Raw genomic sequence first — 22,092 nt, 5'->3', positions numbered from 1 at the left:
TTCAGTCAAGCAACCATCTTCAATACATCCATCTTTTCTGACGCTACATTTGTATTAGTTGAAATCTATGCCCCCACAAAACCCAAGCTTGGATATCAGTTGGGTTGATTTTTATGAATAATAATAATAATAATAATAATAATAATAATAATAATAATAATAATAATAATAATAATAGTAAATGTGTTTTGTTCGGCTGAATGTTACATAAACAAGGCAATGTTGTTGTCATTGCTCAGTCTGCCTTGTGTCAACTCTTGTGTTTACTGTGTGTCCAGGGCTCGTCCGACCACGAAGGACTGCTTCACCCACGCTTGGCTCCAGGACTCCTACCTGATGAAGCTGAGAAGGCAGACTCTTACCTTCACCACCAGCCGCCTCAAAGAGTTCCTGGTGGAACAGCACAGCCGTCGCACCGACGGTGCCACCAAACACAAGGTCCTGCTGCGGACCTACCAGAGCTCGCCCCAAACCCAGACCTCTGACACCTCGCCGCGCTGCCCTGACCCTAAATGAAGTGTTGGTGTCAGTTAGAACTACGTAGCAGGCAGAACCATTGCGGCGAATGCAGATGTGCCCACAGCGAAACCAAGTGACATCTTCTTGCATCTCCTGTCCAGAAACTGTTCTGAAGTCCCACTGCTGCATAGCAAAAATGTCTACGAATCTCCTAGAGGAAATGGCACTGCAGATGGGCATGTGGTTCAGTCATAGAGTTATAAACAGTATAGCCCTATGGATTCATTACCTACAGGACCCTCTCATGTAGGAGATTGTGGCAGGATCATTTCAGCTCTAGTAGGATTCCACGGTTAAATGAAAAACATACCCAGAGGGGAACAAAGTAGACTCTCATTTGAAGTGGGTATGAAAGCGAGAATGTCACCAGGATTATGGATTTTGTCTTTCTTTGATTGGCTGCACGATTTCTTTGTGTCTTTTGATTCACAGAATTCTGTCGCAATGTGAATTCTGAAATTGCATATTGATATTTGGTTTAAATGAACATTGCTCTCCACTTTGCACGAACAGCCTGAAAACATGTATATCAATACTTTTTTTTTGCGCACAGTCTTGTTCATATCACCAAATTTGGTATTAAACTACTCTTGTGAAGGTACCATGATTTAAGCTGCTAATTTATTTTGCATTTAATTACACATTTTAAAACCACCAAAACAAAACAAAAATATTCTGTTTTTCAAACTTGTTTACTTTTTTCCATGTTAATTTATTTGCATGAGTGTGCGTGCCAGCATTTTTGATTCACTTTCCAAATATGTTATCATCAGAACAAGGTAAACATGGGGACTGTGTTCGTGGTCGGTGTTCATAGGATTCACACAATAAAGATGAAACTTCATAGAGTAACCTAGCAATTACAGTTTGTGGTTCAAAATATCGTTCTGTGGTTAATAACTGAAGTTAACTGTCAATAGGGTTGTATGAGAAACATACGTCAATAATGTAGATAGCGGTTTACTAGGAAAAGTCATACACACTGTTAAGTTACTGTGGTTTCTCAGTATTATCCATTGGTTGGTCAAGTTGCTCCAAGCATGATCACCCGATCAGTGCCTCAAATGGATAAATATCCACAATGATTCATCTTGTAAATGTGTTATTACTGCTACAGTACCAGTTCACAATAGATCTGTTTATTGGTTTAAATAAAGCAAAGGTTTGATTATATTGATCTATTTGGACATCATACTGACATAGATTCTTAAATACATAACTACATACATATACAGATACATGCATTAATACATTAACATACTTGCATACATAGTACATGCACAGTCCTTGTAAGAATAGAATGTCTTGTGAATTGCTCTGTTGAATTTTGTATGAATTTGAACGGTTGAAGATTTGTAAATGTAACAATTTGCGGTGTTTATATGTGGGGAAAAAAAGTTTAAAACGTTTTTATGATATAGAATGTAATAAACTTGATACAATTGGAAATCCATTGTTTCTTTTTTATGACATTTGAGTGACGCTCCCTCCCTTACAAAAGTCAGGTTCAAGGGCACCCGTTTGTCTCATATATTCTTAAAGTTTGTGTACATATGAGAAAATTTAGCTAAATGATTAATGTACTGTATGAAAATTATAATGCACTGTAATAATTAATAAGATAAATTCAGTACATTGATCATTTAGTTCTCTCTTAAAGACACAAATGTAACTCCATTACAAAAAATATAATACACTGTAATAATATACAACAAAAGAAAAGCTTGAAGTGTAGATAAAGCCTCAGCTTGTATGATGTTTATTTTAAGGGTTTAAAAGATCCTTTTACAATACTTATTTTTTGGCTACTGTAAGGGATTGGTTCACAAAGTGGGGTTTGAGGACCCCCAGGGGTCCTTGGGGGGGTACCAAGGGGTCCCCTGAAAAAATCATAAAGCTCAGAGTCATAGCGCCTCACTTTGTACTGCGCTATGAGCTTGTAGATCTGCTAATTTTGAAAAATCTCTGGCACAAAATATTTTTGAGATGGGGGGTCCGCAGCCAAATGCATATAATTTTGGGGGTCCTTGACATGAAAAAGTTTGAGAACCAATACTTTAGAGACCTTGGTCTAACTCATACTATAACTCTATGGTAACTACTACTAGTCATTGTAATGTTGTGTTGCTGCCTTTAAGTGAAATGGGAGGCCTTGAAACCTCCCACACAGTCAGTCATGGTAGAGCGTATATCCCATAGCCCGAAGGCCGGGCCATTCTGTCGCGCTCTTTGATTGGCTATTTGGTTCTCAGGGCAACCGCTGGCTTTAATGAATATATATGCGGTTTTAAGGTTTATAATACTATATAAAGTAATTTTTGTTGATATACAGTGGTGTAAAGTAACTAAGTACATTTACTAAAGTATTGTACTTAAGTATAATGTTGAGGTATTTTTTACTACACTGGAGTATTTCCAATTTTCTGTACTTTTACTTCTACTCCATTGCATCTCAGAGGCAAATGTTATACTTTTACTCCACAACAATTATTTTAAAACTTCAGTTACTAGTTACTTTTTAGATTTAGATTTGTATTACAAAACATTTAGACCATATACATTTCGGCCATTTGAAAATAGTAGATAGTGACTAGATACAAGCTTGTAGATCTGCTATTTTCTGCTATTTTCTAAAGATTTTCAAATGATTTTTACACATTTTGAACTCGTGAAATGGGACATTTTGCACAAGGAGTACTTTCTACTTTTGGTACTTTGAGTACATTTTGATAGTTACCAATACTTTTGTACTTTTACTCAAGTCATTACTCATTGAATTCCGGACTTTTACTTGTAACAGAGTGTTTCTACATTGCAGTATTGATACTTTTACTTAAGTTAAAAATACATTTTACACCACTGTATGTATGATGATCATATTTTCTACTCGAAGTCAACGGTTGCCCGGGGTAACCAAGTAGCCAATCACAGCGCGACAGATCCCCGCGGGCCATGGGATGCAGCCCTACCTCCTGAAACTTTAGAGGAGAGAGTAGAACTGAACTCCATGTTGAATCAAAGTTGTCAACTGTTTGCCAAATGTTCTCTATAACCTCCAGTCTTCAGATTACAGATAGATAACAACTTTACACGGTTACGATTTAAATGGACGATAATTCGATGTATCGTTTATCACCGGGGAGTTCCACTTGTGTATAGATGGTGTTATGTTTTATGTGTGTTTAATGCACTGTGTTGGCGAACAATCAGTTTAAAGGTTCAGTTTAAAGAGTAGATATTATAATATTAATATTCTGGACCAAATAATCTGGATGTGATGGACGATCCGTCCTCGATAATAACTCAAGTTAGTCGCGATGAAGAGGCAAAGAAGTCCTCCAGACAGAGAGGTAAGAAAAGTACATTTTAATTAAAAAGTTTGAGCACATATCACGTCATAGTTCATAGATCTGCTGCACGCATGCATGTCAACAACATGTACAACTTAAACTATCAACTAATCTCAACAACAACTTTATAAACGTATTCAATCAGTGGTGTAAAGTAACTAGTACATTTACTCAAGTACTGTACTTCAATTTGTAAGTTCAATTTTTGGGTATTTTTTTTACTTTACTGGACTATTTCCAGTACTTTTACTTCTACTCGCACTATACATCTCAGAGGCAATTATTGTACTTTTACTCCACTACAATTATTTAAAAACTTAGTTACTATAGTTACTTTGTAGATTTGGATTATTATACAAAACATACAAACATTAACCTCTTCATTTCGGCCATTTGAAAAGATGCATTGTGAGCTTGTAGATCTGCTATTCTCAGTTTTTTTAATGCATTTAGAAAATCAATGGGACATTCTGAATAAGTAGTATTTACTTTTGAAACTTTTAGGTATTTGATGGCAATAATTTTGTACTTTTACTCAAGTAAAATTTGAGTACCAGACTTTTACTTGTAACAGTGTTCTACATTGTGGTATTGATAATTTTACTTGAGTACTTCTAAAGTACTTCTTCCACCACTGCAACTCACCCTCTGAGGGCTAAATGATCCGTATTCTTGAATAAATAGAACCACAATTGAGCAATTTAAAATACTTGACTTGAAAATAGCACTTTGGAACACAGTGTCTTTGGACATTGATTAAATCAGGTTTAATTTCCATTTCATTCGTTTGATATTATTTGTCTTCCCAAACTCTGTTCTCCTTGTTACTAGTCTGAGAAGACCATGACATTAAGATTGACACAGCTTTCCAGATGAACACCTAGTTTTATATTAATAGCAATAGGCTCTATGCACAGCAGCCATATTGGAAATAAATTGGGCCTCTACTTCCTTACTTCCTTCTCAGGTGTTACCAATGATACTAATGAAGGCCTTGTTCCATTCTGGTCAAACAGAGTCAGGGTGCTGATATTGTTCATGTTGGCTCACTGGAAACACTCTGCTACACCAGTGGGTCTCAAAGTGGGGTCCAGGGACCCTCATGGTTCCTTGAGGCAAGTCGAGGGGGTTCCAAATAGACCCTTACGGGTGTGTAACTCTGAGAGTGTACAAATGGGTCCATTTGGTTCCATTTGTACACTCTCAGAGTTATGGGGGTCCTTGAAATTAATAAGTTTGAGAACCACTGTGCTACACTAAATGGAACAGAGCCTACATTAGAATCATTGGTAAGACCTGTGAAGGAAGTAAGGAAGAGGCCCAATTTCCTTCCAATATGGCTGCTGTGCATACTATAGAGCCTATTAGCAGGTCACTGCAAGTATGTAACTCTTGAGGCCTACAAGAAAATGCATGAAGTTTAGACCTTTTAGAGAGCTGGAAAGCTGGGCTACTATAGTCTGCCATTCGTCATCTCTGAACGACCCTGTATCATTATATGATTATATTATTGTCATTATCTTAATTGCCATAATGTCGTCTTCATCATCATCTTATGACTGCTGTATATTTAAACGTGTCTGCTGTTACATTTCAACCGCTTCTTGGATTTGTAGCATCTGAATGTTGACATTTGGGTGAAATTTAAAGTGACATTTAGTTCATGCAGAACTAGGCTTTAAACTGTGTGTGTGTGTGTGTGTGTGTGTGTGTGTGTGTGTGTGTGTGTGTGTGTGTGTGTGTGTGTGTGTGTGTGTGTGTGTGTGTGTGTGTGTGTCACAGACAAGCTGTGTGTGTTGTTGGGGTATCTATTTAGTGTCTATGTTTTATATTGAGGTGAGGATAAAAGTAGGTGTGTGGTGGTTGAATTGCTTGGTAGCTGCATTCTAATTGGGCCTTATAGTAGCCTAATCTGTTGCATAACCGTGTCCCCAGCCCACACATTGTTGTGCATTTGTTTACCCAGTCAAAACACACTTTTGCTGCCTCAGAGAGCATGTTTACACTCGGCAAGAAATGAGATTTTTCACATCTGGTTTCAAAGAGACCGCCACGCCAGTTCAAGATGGCTTTGCTTTGTAGTGTAAACCACCAGTGCTTATAAGGACGTATATGAGCTACCTATCCCACTGATAAAACATTTAGAAGTTCCACTGCAGTATTTGATATTCTTCTTCAAGCCTAGTTAATCATTTGGAACCATGTTAGCTGCAGTGCAGACAACTGAAGTGGTACAATAATATTCTGCTGTACATCGGATAGTGATTCTCAACCTTTTTTAATTTCAGCCACCCCCAGTTTGATGTGCATTTATACAGCCCCATTTAAAGAGGTAGTTCACCCCCAAAATAGTATTTGTTTTCTTCTATCAATCACTCACTACATGAAGCCTTGAATTTATGGAGATTTTTTTGTTTGTTGCATTCCTGATCAAATATTCCACTGAGAATATTCGCACTGAGAATGTTTAAAATATAAGGGAATGTTTTAAATATAGTTTTTGCTCAAAAAAATCTCCATGAATTCAAGGCTTTATGGGGTAAGTCATTGATAGAAAAAAGTGATTTGGGGCTGAACTACCCCTTAAATACATGTTTTTTCCATCTCTGGGGCCCCAATCTACACTGTAAATCGTCAGTGTTAATTGAACTCTGAGAGGGTACAAATGAGAAGGGCCCTATAAGGGTCTTCCCCTATCAGTCCTTACCAGTGCTGTACAGTATACCACTAACGATGCTGCAGAGATTGGTCTATTACCGGTATGTAAATTAATCAAGATGTTGGCCGGATAGACCTAAATTGGCATAATTAAGTATTTTGGGTTCATTCACCATGCTTGCAAACTGCGTGCTATGTATTGCCCTCATATTAACATAGTATCTTTAGAATAGTGGCAAACACAGTGAATTATCAAATGAATAATTATGTGACAAGGGTGCAGCTCCCAGAGGTTACATTTTACACCAAGCGTATGAGTCGCTGCATAATTTATTTAACATCATTCAGTGTTTGTTGTCAAACTCTTCTGGAATTCACACAGCAGAGGAAAACACAGAAGAATGTATCAGGGTTCGAGGTTTATTTTTGGCTCGTAATCAAATTCAGAATATTAATAGACAGATAGACAGGGCCAGGCACACCGATGAGGGTGTTTGAAATGCAAATGATTTCATAAAGGTTAACAAGCCCCCAGCAATAAACTACAGATTGAAGATCCCTCTTCAAATATAATGTGTGCTGGAATGAGTTTGTTTAGGGAGAGCAGGGGAAAACACGGGCTCATTATTGACAATAATAACATAATCAATGTACTCTAAAACCGCGATTCTCAACCTGTGGGCTGCGAGGGTATTGCAAGTGGGCACCCAAATAATTGTCAAAACACTAAACTATACTAAAACATTAATATAAGAAAATAAAATAATTGCATGTATTTATTCTACTACGTTGGTTCCATTAATCCAAGCACGAACACAGTCGATTGATTGATCATTAATAAAGTGGGCCCTCAACCAGAAAGGTTGAGAACCACTGCTCTTAAAAAAATGATCCTCCTGGGACACTTTTAATTGGTGTTTAAATGTATGAAGTCGACCTTAAATCTCTACAGATTTGCTTAATAAATTGCATGTCAGAGTGGCTGTTGTTGTACATGTGAAGAGCATTCCTATAACTCTGAAAAAGGTTAATGCCGTTCTGGTACTTGACAACAAGACTTGGTTCTGGCCGACTTCCCCTCTCTCTTCCCTGGCCTAACTTCATGTCTAAGAGCGCAATCTACCAGTAACAAGTTTGGCTTCTTGTCAGAAAATAGTTTATAATTGTAACATTTTAAGTTATTTGGAGCATGTTAGGTTTCATGTTACCGAACAGGTGTTTTCAAAAGGTGTTTTTGGTCTCTATTTTGTTTTTGGTCTTATCACATGTGTGACTAAACACATGAGGGTGGAACCTGGGGCCAGAGGAAGTGGATAAGGACCCAAGGGAATGGGAAAGAGGCACAAAAGAGTGAATAGGGCAACGGGAGAGAGATTAAGGGTAAGAGAACTAAACTGTCTTGTGTCCATGGGAAAACATGTTATGTTATAGTCGGTCAGTAATTTTGTGATTCTGTCCAAGAATTTAATATTTTGTAAGACAGAACACAGGATCAGGAAAAAGGGTACCAGAATCCGGGTATACTACATAAATCTTGCCTTGCACTTAGCCTTGCACTTAGACTGCCTTGGAATGAAGCATTTGTGACCTTACATTTCTTCCTCGTGTGATACCCTTCTGTTTCCTCTTCCTGTTTGTGTGTGTGCCCATGGCAGATGCCGGCCGCGGGGTCAGACGGGCTTGAGTCCACAAATAGAGTAGGAGGGGAATAGGGGAGAGGTAGTGAAAAGAGAGGGGGCGAGACAGAGACACGGACAACAGAGGTTTGTGTGTTTGTAACGCGGTCACGTCCAGAGCAGGACAGAGAAAGAGATGGGCTGGGGTGTAAGAGAACGAAAGGGGGGTGGAGGGGCTGGGGTGGGGAGGGTCCATTCTAACACTGAAAAATTAGAAATCTATCTTTGGAGAGACCTGTGTGTAGGCCTAGCCTGTCACAATTATTATATAATCGTCTAATCGCAATAATTTGAGATAATCGCAATTATTTCTTTGCATAATCGTCATCGTTTCCATGTTGAAAAATGTTCATACATTTTCAATATTAAAAAAAGCAGATGTGCTATTTTTACATGTATAACATTATTAAATATGTCAACAATTTCTTTGTATATTTAATTATTTGTCATATCTGCCCTGTGAAATTTTTGATTACGAAGCCTAAAAGGCAAAGAGAAATATTTATTTTATTCATATGATCCAATGTTCAATGGCCAAACACACAATGAAATTGTTAATTTAATTATTTGAGTGACAATTAATCGTCAACTTCAATTTATAATCGTGACAGCCCTACCTAACTAGTTAAGGTTGTGCATAATTTTTTCTCTAAATCAATACACAGTTTATTTCTTATCATCTCTGTTTTTGTACTAGTGTACAGTCAGGCAAGGTTACGAATGCTTCTCATTCAGTTGTTCCAGATAAGTGTGTCTGTAAAATACCTTAAATGGTAAATGTGAGACGTGATTGAGCACGCTGTTGAGAATTCTGAATCATAATTGATTTAGACTCTACATTCACATTACTGTACAGGACATTTATTTCATATTCCAAGCAGGTGTTTTTTTTTGTTAGTGGCCTCATCATCTCTTAGCCCTAGGCCAATTCTTTTCAAAAAGTAGGTAATGATGGTGGTGTATGTCATTCATTGGTAGGAACTAGGAAAGAAATAAGGGCTTCTTCCTCCACAAGCGCCGTGCTCTCCCAATGGAAGTCCTCATTGTCATGTGTAAAGCAGCTGGTGACTCCAGACTTGGCTATATGACATACTTATTGCTGTTGTTGTTGCACAATTACACATTTTTGACACCCATGTAGTTCTGAAATTACGATGCAGGCTTTTAAGAGGTTTTGAAGGCCCTGAGGGAACGGGAAACTCGTTCAACACACAAACGTCTTATGTCACTTCAGGTAAGAAAAGGCGAAAATGTTAAACCAGGACAGCTTCTTAGAGCTGCCTTAGCAACACTACCAAGGGTTGAAAACATTCATTGGTGGACTGAGTAGAATGTCTGTCACTGACAGCAGTGTTATGGTTATGCAAGAACTCCTGTGAGGCACGTGTTGGCTTTATTGTACTGTACATGAGTCTAATTAAATGGTAAATGATGCATTTATATGGCGCCTTCCAAGGTGCTTAACCCATTAAATCCGGGAACGCATCTGTGTCATTTTAGATGTTAGCTATAACCATTATTTTATACTTTGGCTATTCAAAAATAGCAGATATACAAGCTCATCTACGAGCTTGTATATTGTATTATAATTTTTTATCTTGAAAATGTGTGCAAATCTTTGAATATATATATATATTTTTAAAGCGAACATTGGTAAAATATTTTGTTCCATGGACCTCCAGAACCAAAGATTTAAGTTACAAATGTTCGCTTAAAAATATATATATTGAAAGATTTGCACACATTTTCAATAAGCTAGGGGTTCGGGCCGCTACGCAGTAGGAATGGGCATTATGTATTTGCACAGCATAGTTGCACATAGGAATAATTGTACAGGGTTATGGATTGATTGATTTTATTGAACATTGGTTGACTATTTTTTTTGCTGATTGGGAGGCCAAAGAGCAGGAAGGGCTGGCCATCCCACCTGTGTAAAAGAAAATCTAACAAACTAGCAACAAACTAAATGTTTGCACAACTCATCTGTCTGCTGCAGTGTTCCATCAAAAGAGTAGGGGTCCGGGCACCTTTTTTTAAAGGTTCAGGAGAAGTACAACATGGAAGGGGTGTTCAGGAATGTGAATTGATTGACTTGTGGAGTTATGTTATATTTAGTAATTATATGGGGTGGGTCATTTTGTAACTATGTCGTTTTGTATATACTTTTACTTTGGTGATGGTTTTATGGGCATTATGCATTTCATCTATGTATTTATTAGATCTATGTGATAAGGAATTACCCCCAGTGAATGGTAATATCATCCAGGTAATTACCTGCAGGAAGGGCCATGAAAGGCAGTTAGTATGAATCAGGTTGTTGACCAAGTTGGGCGCATTGTGCTGTGCTTGTCAATAAAACCACTGATGGTGAAGTTGAATGCCCTGCCTCATGCCTTCTCACTGTGGTAACTCCACCGTTGTATCGGTAAATCCTACTCTCAGGTTTGGTGCAGAAACCTTGTTACATCACTAAACCAATAAATCTCTTCAGTTTTTTTTCTTTTTTTAAACGTATGATGCTATACATCAGTGGTTCTCAAACTTTTTCATGTCAAGGACCCCCCCCCCTATCTCAAAATATTTAGCTCCAGCCCCCCCCACACAGATGCGCTCCCGGTTTGAATGGGTTTATTGTTTCATCCACAAATGACACTATGACTAACATGAAGCCCCCGCCCCCTCTGTCCTTCCTCATTTACTCCCAGGTTCCTCCCAGTCGTCCAAAAAGCCCAGAAGTGGAGGCCTCCTCTCCAGTCTGTTCTGCTGCCTGTGTGAGGACCGCTCAGAGACCCAGCCGGTCAACAACAACGCCCCACTGCTGGTTGAAGAGAACGGAACAGTCTCCAAGGTGCCTTTTACAGATCCATAATGGTCCATTTGGACCCCTCTGGTGGTCCCTGGATGAGTTGATGCCAAATCAGATGATGTTGTTTATTGTGTCTGCCTGTTTAGACAGCAGCGGCAGCATTAGACTTATGTTACACGAGAGTGAAACCAAAAAAATAAATTTGAAGCTGGTAGCGTAGATTGCGTACATCTGACCTCTCACTCTCTGTCTCTTTAATGACGCTTTTCCTCTGTGTGGTAGCGGCACAGTTCCTCAGTTCCTCAGTTCAACTCTACTTGCCTTTTCTCTGTTTTACATTTAGGCAAAAGTACCTGGTATCACCTCGGTCAAAGTTGAAAGCGAGCTGAGACGAGAGAAATAGGTGATGTCAGAAAGACTCATCACAAGCATGATTGCATCGTTGCATCATGACAGACTCCTCTAAACTGCAATGGAAGTTCCCAATTATTACATAATCGCCTAATCGCAATTATTTGAGATAATAGCAATATTTTTTTGCATAATCGTCATAATCATTTCCATGTTAAAAATGTTCATATATTGGCCCGGACTGCTGGCCTTGCGATCCGGGCACCTAGGCTGCAATGCTAGCCTGACAGCGTGTCGCGGATTCGAATCCCGATCCCCACGACCTTTGCTGAGTGTCACTCCCGTCTCTCTCTCCCCATTTCCTGTCTATCTACTATATACTATCAATATAGGCAGAAAAAGCCACAAAAAAAAAAGAAAACTCTATGCAACGCATTTTGAGTTTGTAGATCGGCTATTTCCACTATTAATGTTTTTTTAAAAGTATAAAGTAATTAAATGTATATGTTTTTTGTCATTATGTGCTCTGTGCAACTTTTGTTTACGAAGCCTAAAAGTCAAACAGAAATGTGATTTTTATTCACAATGTTCAACGACAGAAACACAATTAAATCGTTGATTGTGTACATCATGGCAAGGTAACTACACAAAGTACCAAACCTTTACCAAAGCATAAATTTGCTTTAACAAACTTTTAACTAGCCATTGTAAATGTGAGAGGAATCCATATTGAGTAACTGTGTGGCCTATTACTCACCTAAAATGTTGTCGGAAACTATTTTTGTTGGACCGTACTGGTGAAATAGATATTGTTTCCTGACAGCATTAGCGTTAGCCTCACCTTTTAAGATGAGCATTGTTAAGCAACTCTCCACTCTAAACATGTTTAATGGCAACGGCGATCAACACGTTTCCACGGGTGAATGGGAGAAGGTATTGACCTTCAAGGGACCCTGGATACCGTCATCCCAAATACATAAAAGTTATACAGGGTTACGAAAGGGGCTAGTATAACGACCAGCTACATTGAGGCCGGGGGTGTTACTGTATCTGCAGTGGAAAACAAAGTAAAACAAGTAGAGTTGAGTAGAGTTGAGCCGGTACCATGCAGTGGATAAGCGGCTTTAGAGTCAGTCTCACTAGCTCTGTCTCTCTGTCTGTCTGTCTCTCTCTCTCACTCACTGTCTCTCTCTCTCTCTCTCTCCATCCATGGCATTCAGTCTCTGACTTTCTCATCTTTCAGATGTTGCTTTGTAAGTCCCAAGTAAGCGTTTCTTAATGTTTTTGTTTAGAGCTAATGGTTCGTTGTTTTGTGCAGCTTCAAGTAAATGTGATATATACTGTGTGTATTTATTCATTTTTAAATCCAGGTGAGACCATTGCTGCCTCCGGCAAAGTCCAAAGACGCTGGAAAGATCTGTGTGGTTATCGACCTGGATGAGACATTAGTTCACAGCTCTTTTAAGGTAAGTAAGTGTATACAAAAAATATATTATAATAATCCCTCTGCATAGTGTAAATGTACCATTTGTCTGCCTAACTATGTTATCTAATCTATATAATTGCATTTGTGAATTGTGATACATGGTTTGCTCATTTGGAATAAAACTTAAGATGTATTGGTCATGGCTTGTGGCATGGCAATTTATCTTACTGTAGGAACCTGTCTCAAACGGCTCCCTTTGAGAACTGCTAGTTACTTGTAGTCGACATTGCAGTTACAATATTGTTGGTATTGTTCAAAGATTGATATATGGACAGTGACATGTCATTTGATCTTTGTGTATCTCCTGGCTTCTTTTTATGGAAAGAAAAAAAATGAGCTGTTGCCACTTGTGGGTGCATTACACCATCAGATGCGTATGGTCTATAGTAAGACACACGTAAGGTCTAGCTAATCGTCCTCTGGTTGTTGTTGGCAGCTACAATACATACAATACATTGCTGTCATCTTTGGCAGACACCAAACCCAGACTAGCTGGTTCTCGAACACAAATAACCGTGGATATCCTCCTACATGCAGCTGATAGTTAAGCCGCAGGCATATTTATGTTTCCAGGTAGAGCTTGGCTCTAACCCTGTCTGAGTTGTGGGTTATATTCCCTATGTAGCTGCTGCAGAAGCATGGGTCAAGCACTAAATACTATAAACAAAGTCAAACTTGAAGAACAAAATTACGTCATTGCAGAACAAACTAGTCTCCCGATTCATACATACTTTGTTGCATGACGTTGCGATGTCACACACTGAAAATAGCAGACCTACAACAAGCTCACAATGCGGCGTGGATCCACTGTCGCACCGCAGTGTATCTACGTAGTTGGTGCGCCTCTTTCCCCTTCTGGCTATACCTTGGGTTGGCTCCCGCAGTATCCGTTTACTTGCCACAAGTTCCGGGTGCCTGACGCAGTGCCCAGCCAGCCTCATCCTTCTCTCTCTGACCTCGTCTGTGACCTGTGGTAGGTCCCCGTAGATGTCCACGTTTCTGATGGTGTCCTCCCACCTAGTGCCATTCGTAGCATTCTTGTGTAGACACCATCCAGGGCCCTTTCCTGCTGTGCTGTGAGCGTCCATGTCTCGGCCCCATACAGCAGTACTGACTCCACTGTAGTGGCCGCCTCTTAACTCATTGAGTGCCCGAATTATTTCTGGCTATTTCTGGCCAGTGCGATTTTTATTTTTCAAAGTAAAAAAAAGTGCTTAGGAAGCGAGATACAGCCTTTTTCAGTTATAAGTTAAACAAGGAGTGGATGGAGCTGAAAATCTTCGGATAATGATATCTTGGGTTCTAAAAATAAATTTAAAAAAAATGCATTTTTATTTATTTATTTTTCAATTTTTTTCAAAAACATGTGAAACACGTTAATGGCACGTTGCACCATAGCGGTAAAACACGTGAAACACGTTAATGGCACTCAATGAGTTAAGGTCTTCTCCCATGTCAGATTTCCACACTCTTCTCATCCCATGTAGGGTATTCCAGGCAAGTGCCCTCCGGTCCTTCAGATCCTGTTCCCTTTGAGGCAGCACCGAGACATTTGAAGTCCACATTGAATTTAGAATCTCTGAGATCTCTGATCGTCTGGCAATGCAAAACTAAACTCAGTGCCTTGCTGAAGTCCAATTTCAAATGAGCCATCACTAGAGAGACACCAATGCAAACATCACGGGTGACTGGTCAGGCACTCAATGCGCTCGTGATTTATATTGTTTTACTTCCGCAATGTACCATTACAGTGTTGAATAAAGGTTGTCAGAGGAGATTTGTACAAACACATGTATAACACCTGTGAGGGACTACAAACACAACCAGATGGCAATGAATTAATGGACGGAGATCGCACACACTTTGTCCAAAGTATCTATCGCCAAATATGACGAAACCTCAGACAAATTGCTGCTAACTGACTACTTCCGATGAGAAGGTTGATGATGCCTTGCATGGTTTCCTCCGCCATTGGTGTGTGAATGTGTGTGTGAATGGGTGATTGTAAAGCGCTTTGGCGTTATTTACCGTAAATGCACCATAGTTAGGGTTTGCATTGCCTTTGTAGATCAATGGGTATGTTATTGAACTAAGACCACCAACGTTACTGAGGCTGTTGGCACCAAAGATCATTCTTGGTTTGATTAACACTTTGGTGAAGAATGCACTCAGTGGTGGAAGGCATTGTGGGTAAGTACATCCACAAAACGATGGAATATGTTTAATTAATTCGTCTTTGTTACTCCCAACAGCCAGTGAACAACGCAGACTTCATCATTCCAGTGGAGATTGACGGCACGCAACACCAGGTACGGATGCCCATACTACTAACTGTCAACCATTAAAATCCTACTGGGATTGTATTCTTTTGATTACACTGTGTGTTTAGTTGGTTGTATGATGTCTCTAATGTTACTGTACATCAGTAGCCTGGTACAAGACGAATCTGCCAGTGCAAAAAAAAAAAGAAGCACCAGACTCATATCCACGCAGTGATATAGTCTGGCTATGCGAGGCTAGTACATCAGTGCCCTCAGATTTTTGTGTTTAAAACCCACCAAAAATGAAAGCGCACATCCTTGCAGGCCAGAAAAAGACCTTGTTCTTTGTTTTTGAAGTCAGGACACGCAGGCATGTGTTAATGTCTTGTCTAGTCAACTACCCAGTAGTACCCACACAGGTAACGTTATGTGTTCTCATCCACTGACCCTTAATTCTACCTGTGCTGGCCCGAGGTCTGCACTCTGGAGTTTCAAATTGCTACGTGCCGGTGCTGCTAGCATTTAAGGGATTTTGAAAATGGACGTGTGAAGACAGATGACGTGCCCCAGGTCCGGGCCTGATTCAAGTAATCCAGGATAGGTTTGTTCAGACAAGCAGAGCCTATTCCGGATGACTTGGTTCAGGAACGCTGTCCTCATTCGCGCACACCTGGGAAAGAACACGGAAGGAAGCTCAAGGAACATCTTTATTTGTTTGTGTTTTTTTGCCATTGATCTGATTCTGAATTTTTGTATTTTTTTTAGAACCAGGACACATATATGGAAGAATTAAATTAAATAACATTTCCAAATTTTGAAAGGTTTAAGAATTGAACAGAGCAGTATGTAAAACAATGGGGAAGTGTTGGTGAGTCCTTATATGCCTATGATTTGATGGATTTCTGTCTACTGTATGCTATGCTACCCTCCTCCTGTCCTGACATAACGTTTTGGAAATCTGGGGTGTTCCAGGTGTACGTGCTGAAAAGGCCTCATGTCGATGAATTCCTGAAGAGGATGGGACAGCTCTTTGAGTGTGTCCTGTTCACTGCCAGTTTAGCCAAGGTGAGATTATCAGTTCAACTTTATCACACATCCAGCCCTCCAGATGCTTACAACGGGAAAGCAGTTGAACATTTATAAACTATGTAGCTGATATTTAAACATGTTTTAAAAAAAATCTACTGTCTGCCTGTCTGTGCCCCAGTATGCAGACCCTGTCTCTGATCTCCTGGATAAGTGGGGCGCTTTCCGATGTCGCCTGTTCCGAGAGTCGTGCGTGTTCCACCGCGGGAACTATGTCAAGGACCTGAGTCGCTTGGGCCGTGACCTCAACAAGGTCATCATCATTGACAACTCCCCCGCCTCCTATATCTTCCACCCTGACAACGCAGTAAGACACCTTACATGTATTATTAATCAGGCATAATTATGCAGGTCAGGTTGACTGAGCACACCCTCCTCCACATGTGTACTGTCACTGATCAAATCTTTGAGTCCATAGCATGGTCTGGTATGTTTAGCCTATTGACTATGATTCACTGTATATACTTGACATTACTGTTAACCGTTCTCAAAGCATACCGTCATTTTTGTTTTTTTCTTGAAGCCAATGTTTTCCATTAAATTAATAAATGTATGAGTTTAGCAAATACTTTTATCCAGAGCGACTTACAGTGCACAGGCACATGGGTTGAGTGCAAAGAGAACAATATAGTGCTTCAAAGAAACTAGCCTACAAGTACACATGTACACTGTAAACATCAGCTTTAGTCTAAAAAACATGTGAACATGCTACACATCTTAATAACATTCTTAACATTTGTGGTCAAGCTAAACAAATCTGTATAACAAAAACATGTGAACAAGTAACCCACGTAGATCTATCGAAAATGGTAACAAGAAGGGATTCAAGGAGAGAGGAGTGCTAGGGGGTGAGCCTGAGGTGAAGTCTGAAGAGGTGAATTTTCAGACTGGGGTGGAAAGAGGGGAGTTAGTCTGCAGTTCCGACTCCAAGGGGGAATTCATTCCCCAGTTTGAGAGCCAGGAGGGAGAAGAGACTAGGACGTGTGGAGCATTGTCATCTTAGGGAATATTGTAACTTATTTCAGTACGGTATGAAACTCAACCTGCAGAGACTTGAAGCTTGAGACTTGAGATAGGTAATCCAATACAGTGAACTTGTGCCATTATTCCCTTTGGCAAAGTTGTGGTTTCATTGCATTTGAATGCATTTGAATGCACAGGCTGACTTTCAAAGGCTTGCCGAAAATAGTCCCTGCATGGATTTACAAACTAAATTGAAGTTCAGTAACGCTTTGATGAGAGCCAAGTCTAAAAGGAAAACAATTAACAGGACAATTGTCTATGTTTATGGCCAAAGCTGTGATTAGATAATGATTGTGAATGTAAATAAGGTCGGAGAGGCTTATTGTCAGTATCAGCTGAGAGCACGGGAGTCTATCGCCGTTACATTGCGCTAGACCCTTGGGAGATGGATTGCTGAGGTGGATCGGCACTCCTACCATCAGCTCCCAGTACTTACCGCACGACTTGCCGTACCCAAGTCGTGCTACTCGTACGCTGAGTTGGCCGTGCCCGGAATTGAACCCAATGACCTTGTGGTCCAAAGGCGAGAGCTCTACCGACTGAGCTACCCGGACACAAATGGTCCTTTCAAGTGCCTTGCTCAAAGGTATTTTGTCAATAGTTGTTCAGTGAGGGGGGATACATTTCACTCTCAGTGTCTTGCTCAAGGACACTTCAGCATGAATCCTGGCAACTTATTGAGGCACGTTTTGCTGTGAAGAGTGAACCTGTTTTTTCTGACTCCCACCCCCCACCCTCTGTGTTTGTGTCCAGGTGCCTGTGGTCTCGTGGTTCGATGACATGTCTGACACGGAGCTGCTGGACCTCATCCCCTTCTTTGAGAAGCTGAGCAAAGTAGATAACGTCTACACAGTCCTCAAGCAGGAAGGTATCATGAGCTAGCAGCATCACTTTGTATCTGAATCAGGAAAAGAAAGTCACTATCAGGCCTTACACAGCATTTAGATGTCAGCTTGGCTGGATATTACTCCCCATCAGAAAAACACACCTAAAACATCCCAAGTAGATGCGGGAAGCTGATTAAAGCGCTTGGCTTCACAACATCTTCGTCTCGACATCACTGTCACAGCATGCGCTTGGTGGGCAAGTGTTGCCAACACTGCCCTCTTGTTGTCAGACAGACAACTTGACTGACTTTTGAGTTCTAACTGTGCCCCCTCCTATCAATACTCAGCCTGTCATGAAACATTTGATATTGAATTGATGTCCAGAATAAGAACACCCCCCCACGCACACACACCCACACACACACATAAACACAATTTTCGTTTTAAATTAAATTAAATCTCATTGAACTTACAGTAAAATAACAATAGTCAAAGGCATCCATAACACAGAACTGGGTGCTGGAAATTGTCTGATACTGTAGGTCAGATGCAGTGATCTGGTCCTACAAACCTAAAGCAGGACTGAAATGGAGGATTATCTTTTGTTTGTGCAACAAAAGTTGAAGAATCTAGTTAGTGTAATTGGTATGCATAGGCATTTTTGGCAATACTCTGAATGATTCATGTTTTAGCCTCACGCTCTCTTTTCTCAACTTGACTTTAACTTCAACACGTTTTCCCATTTCGGTGAGTTTGGATTCTTCTGTGTACTGAAGCGCGCGTGATCCATGGGGATTTGTGAAACGGCTAAAAATTGTGACTTGAGAACTTCCACGTGGATAAGCGCATCTCATCTAATGTTTTTTTGTTTCTTTTCTACATTTTTCCCCTTCCCCGTTTTGTAATTTAACCCCTTTGTAACAGAATAATATAAGACTGGACAGCACTTTACATGATAATCTCTAGGACTGGCCTCAGTTCCACTGTGCTGCAGAAACCTATTTTTGTGAGACAAATTGTATCTGTTTTGGACACCAAAATTGGCACAGTGAAATGCCCCCCCCCCCCCCCCCTTCAAAGGGACAGTGCTTTGAAACAATTGAGTGTTTCTACACTAATCCCCTGAAACTAAAATGGATATCCAACCAGTCGCAAATGACCATGAAAGTGCAGCTAACATGTGTATAGGAGGACATGGAGCTCCAATGGCAGCCTGAAAGACTGTAGATCAACTTAAGTCCTTGAGGACCCCGAGCACTGCTCGCTTTCTTTCCATATATATATATATATATATATATACATATACTGTATATGTGTGTGTGTGTGTGTGTGTTGAATTTTATGTCAAATAGCCAGAAGACATTTGGCTCTTCGAAAATCCTATCGAAGGTATAAAAAAAACCTTTTAGTTATTTATATTTGATGGATCTTCCATTGACTTTGGTTAGACACCAGTTGAATGCAACTAGCTAACTGGTAGGATTCAGGATGGCAGTTTACAATCACTGCAGTGGACTTGGTTGTCAACAACAGATGTTGATGCCAGAAATGAGAGGACTGGGATGTATACTTGATTGATTTCTAGTAATGTTCCTACACAGTGAAATGACTTACGATTGAGTATTGATGAGCTCTGTTAACAGAGTAAATCTTTCGAAGACCTGGGAAATGATTACATCTTACTCTTCAGTGGTTGAACTGTCTAGGTTTGTGTTGGGAAACTGTATGTAAGTGCAAACGGAAATGCATCGATGTTCGTGTTTTGAGCAACAGAGTGGCCTCAGTTGCATAGGTGTTGGTTTTGTAATGCATCTGTCGTTTGTTTTATAACCTTAAACAAAACTTGAACCTTAATAGCATTAAAGCGCTGCAGCTGTGTGGCAAACGAAAGTTGTGAAGTTCAAACAGAAATGTTTTGGGGGCAGTTAGTCGTTTTCGCTCCATCATAAGCTGCAGTGTAAAGATCTTTTTCTTTACTAATCGGTACATATGGGCTTGAAACAATTTCAGGATCTTGTTATAAATCATAGGGACTGGTGGGAATATGTCTTGTGAGTTGTTAGCGTAAGTTTCTGTGCCTTGAGAGATCAGCAACAAGTATCAATACATGTCTGAATGTGCCAACCTTTGTGTAATGGCGTCTTTGATCATTAGCATTTCTTTGCAGAGCATATCCGCAAACATAATGCAAATTGTCATTGCTGCCTAGGTATTTGTTTTTCATAGATTATATGACAGGGTTTAAACAGGGACTACATCATATATTGCAATATATTTTCCATACAATATTTGTTGCCCTATACGTCTGCTTCGGCAATGTTATGTTGACACGGATGAATGCAACAGTGGATTTGACTAAGCTAACAGGCCTGTGAGACATGATAGTCCCAAGTGGATCAACGACAACAGGTAAATCCACAGTTGAAAACAGATTACACTATTTTTCTAAATTTTGACCGTTGTTCTCAATAAAAACAAACAAAAAAATAACATCTTCAGAATAATCACTAAAATGATTAGATGCCTTTTTTTCTTCTTTTTTTTTTACCCAAGATGGTAATGCTCTGATATTGTTTCCCAGAGGAGAAACATGGTTCTTGCTATTGTAATGCAATTTTTGGTTACCTCATATATCGACAGGTAATAAATCACACCAGCAAACGTTTAAAAGGGTAGCATCTACTGTTGTAGGAACATAACAGGGTAAATATATTTGAAACATACAACAGTATATTCCATGTACTGTAAGCCAACACATATCTCAATTAGATCAAAAGTTGCAATTGAAGAGATTCACTTAAATGTTTTAATATAAATTCAATTTTAAATTACATGCTCATTGCTTAGTATTTCAAACGTTTTTTTTTACAAACAAGATGACTAACAGCTGTTAAAATAAATAGTACTGAGTGAGATTTACTTACATACCAGCAATTATTTTGTAGACGTAGCTATCACCTGGTACTTTTTCATTTTGGAGTTTAAATATCAGGACCTGAGGGAGAGAATGACTTTGGAGGAATATTCATCTTGTTTCTAGTTACTTATTGCCTTTTAAAGTGAATGTTCTGTCACGATGGGGCACATTCCCTTGTTACTGTACTTATACATTCGGTGGATATGTATATTCTGTTTTGCACAGTAATAAAGCAAACAAATGACATTAATATATGGAAATATTCATGTATGTACTCATGATTGAATAGATGTAACCTAGTGTTTGGCGTCTGTTTATCATACCAAATTGTATTGAACTGTATGTAATAAGATGTTTTGTTCCATAAATTCTAAATGAAAGTCCAGGTTGATTTGTGAATTTCATTTAAAAAATATATGTTTAATTGAACTATATTTTTATGGTGGGAACTCACAAATTTCATTATGCCTCATGTGAAGCTATAGTTACAAACGTGTATTGCTGCTGTCGGGCAGAAACCTCCATATTTATCTCCATATTCTAACTTTTTGTGTTTATTCGTAAATTAATGCCCCACTTGATCATACCAAAAGCAGCAGATCCACTAGCTCGAAAAGTGGTGCGAAGTGGTGCGTTTTGAGCTTGTAGATCTGCTACTTTTTTATTTGAATCCTGAAAAGTAAAAGGTTTGGACAAATGAGATTTCCACTCGACAGACGATATGTTTGTACATCAGCTAAGTAATCAATATTGTCAAGAGTGTATTTTGTCATTTAGCAGTTGGTGTGTCAATTCAGCCATAATGCAGGGCATATTCTTACTCTGACCAGTTCAGAATAAACATTTGAATCACGTATTTGTAACATCTTTGTCTTATGAAAAACCTTCCAAACATAGACAAAGAGCAATATAATTCCATTTATATACTATAAATACTACACTATACTATCATGTACTGTGTATATTTATATATGTATTTTAACATCTAGAACAAGGTTTGTGTAAACCAATCACAGCTCATGGAATTACGATATGATGTCATGAAACAGAAGTCTATGCCTTTGAATTAATATTGAAACTCATGAAGGATTTTTGATCGTAGCTGAAAATCTATGCATGCAAAAATGTTCTG

The 22,092-nt window shown here is 39.3% G+C and overlaps 2 protein-coding genes across 2 annotated transcripts in view; both read left to right on the top strand.

Moving 5' to 3' along the window:
• spega (striated muscle enriched protein kinase a) overlaps window positions 1-1,968 on the top strand; it is a 79,947-nt gene extending 77,979 nt beyond the window's left edge. The window contains 1 exon segment of the mRNA XM_080423032.1: window positions 279-1,968. Within this exon segment, the coding sequence (XP_080279158.1) occupies window positions 279-516 (238 nt within the window). The 3' untranslated portion in view covers window positions 517-1,968.
• Window positions 1,969-3,510: 1,542 nt separating this feature from the next.
• LOC308080885 (carboxy-terminal domain RNA polymerase II polypeptide A small phosphatase 1-like) lies at window positions 3,511-21,814 on the top strand. The gene is made up of 7 exons (XM_080422945.1): window positions 3,511-3,869; window positions 10,909-11,051; window positions 12,731-12,826; window positions 15,099-15,155; window positions 16,080-16,172; window positions 16,315-16,500; window positions 17,970-21,814. The coding sequence occupies exons 1-7, from the start codon at window positions 3,797-3,799 to the stop codon at window positions 18,096-18,098; spliced, it is 777 nt and encodes a 258-aa protein (XP_080279071.1). The 5' UTR covers window positions 3,511-3,796; the 3' UTR covers window positions 18,099-21,814.
• Window positions 21,815-22,092: the final 278 nt, after the last annotated feature.

Source organism: Gymnoscopelus braueri (genome assembly GCF_963280865.1).
Source record: "Gymnoscopelus braueri genome assembly, chromosome: 24".
NCBI lineage: Eukaryota > Metazoa > Chordata > Actinopteri > Myctophiformes > Myctophidae > Gymnoscopelus > Gymnoscopelus braueri.
Note: the sequence above shows the minus strand (reverse complement) of the source record. Positions and strands in the feature narration are given on the sequence as shown.

Bases quoted from the DNA above. Each gene is read 5' to 3' on its own strand.
- LOC308080885 (XM_080422945.1), top strand. From the start codon at position 3,797: ATGGACGATCCGTCCTCGATAATAACTCAAGTTAGTCGCGATGAAGAG. The intron at 3,870-10,908 runs GTAAGAAAAGTA...ATTTACTCCCAG, and splicing joins GAAGTCCTCCAGACAGAGAG to GTTCCTCCCAGTCGTCCAAA. The intron at 11,052-12,730 runs GTGCCTTTTACA...TTTTAAATCCAG, and splicing joins AGAACGGAACAGTCTCCAAG to GTGAGACCATTGCTGCCTCC.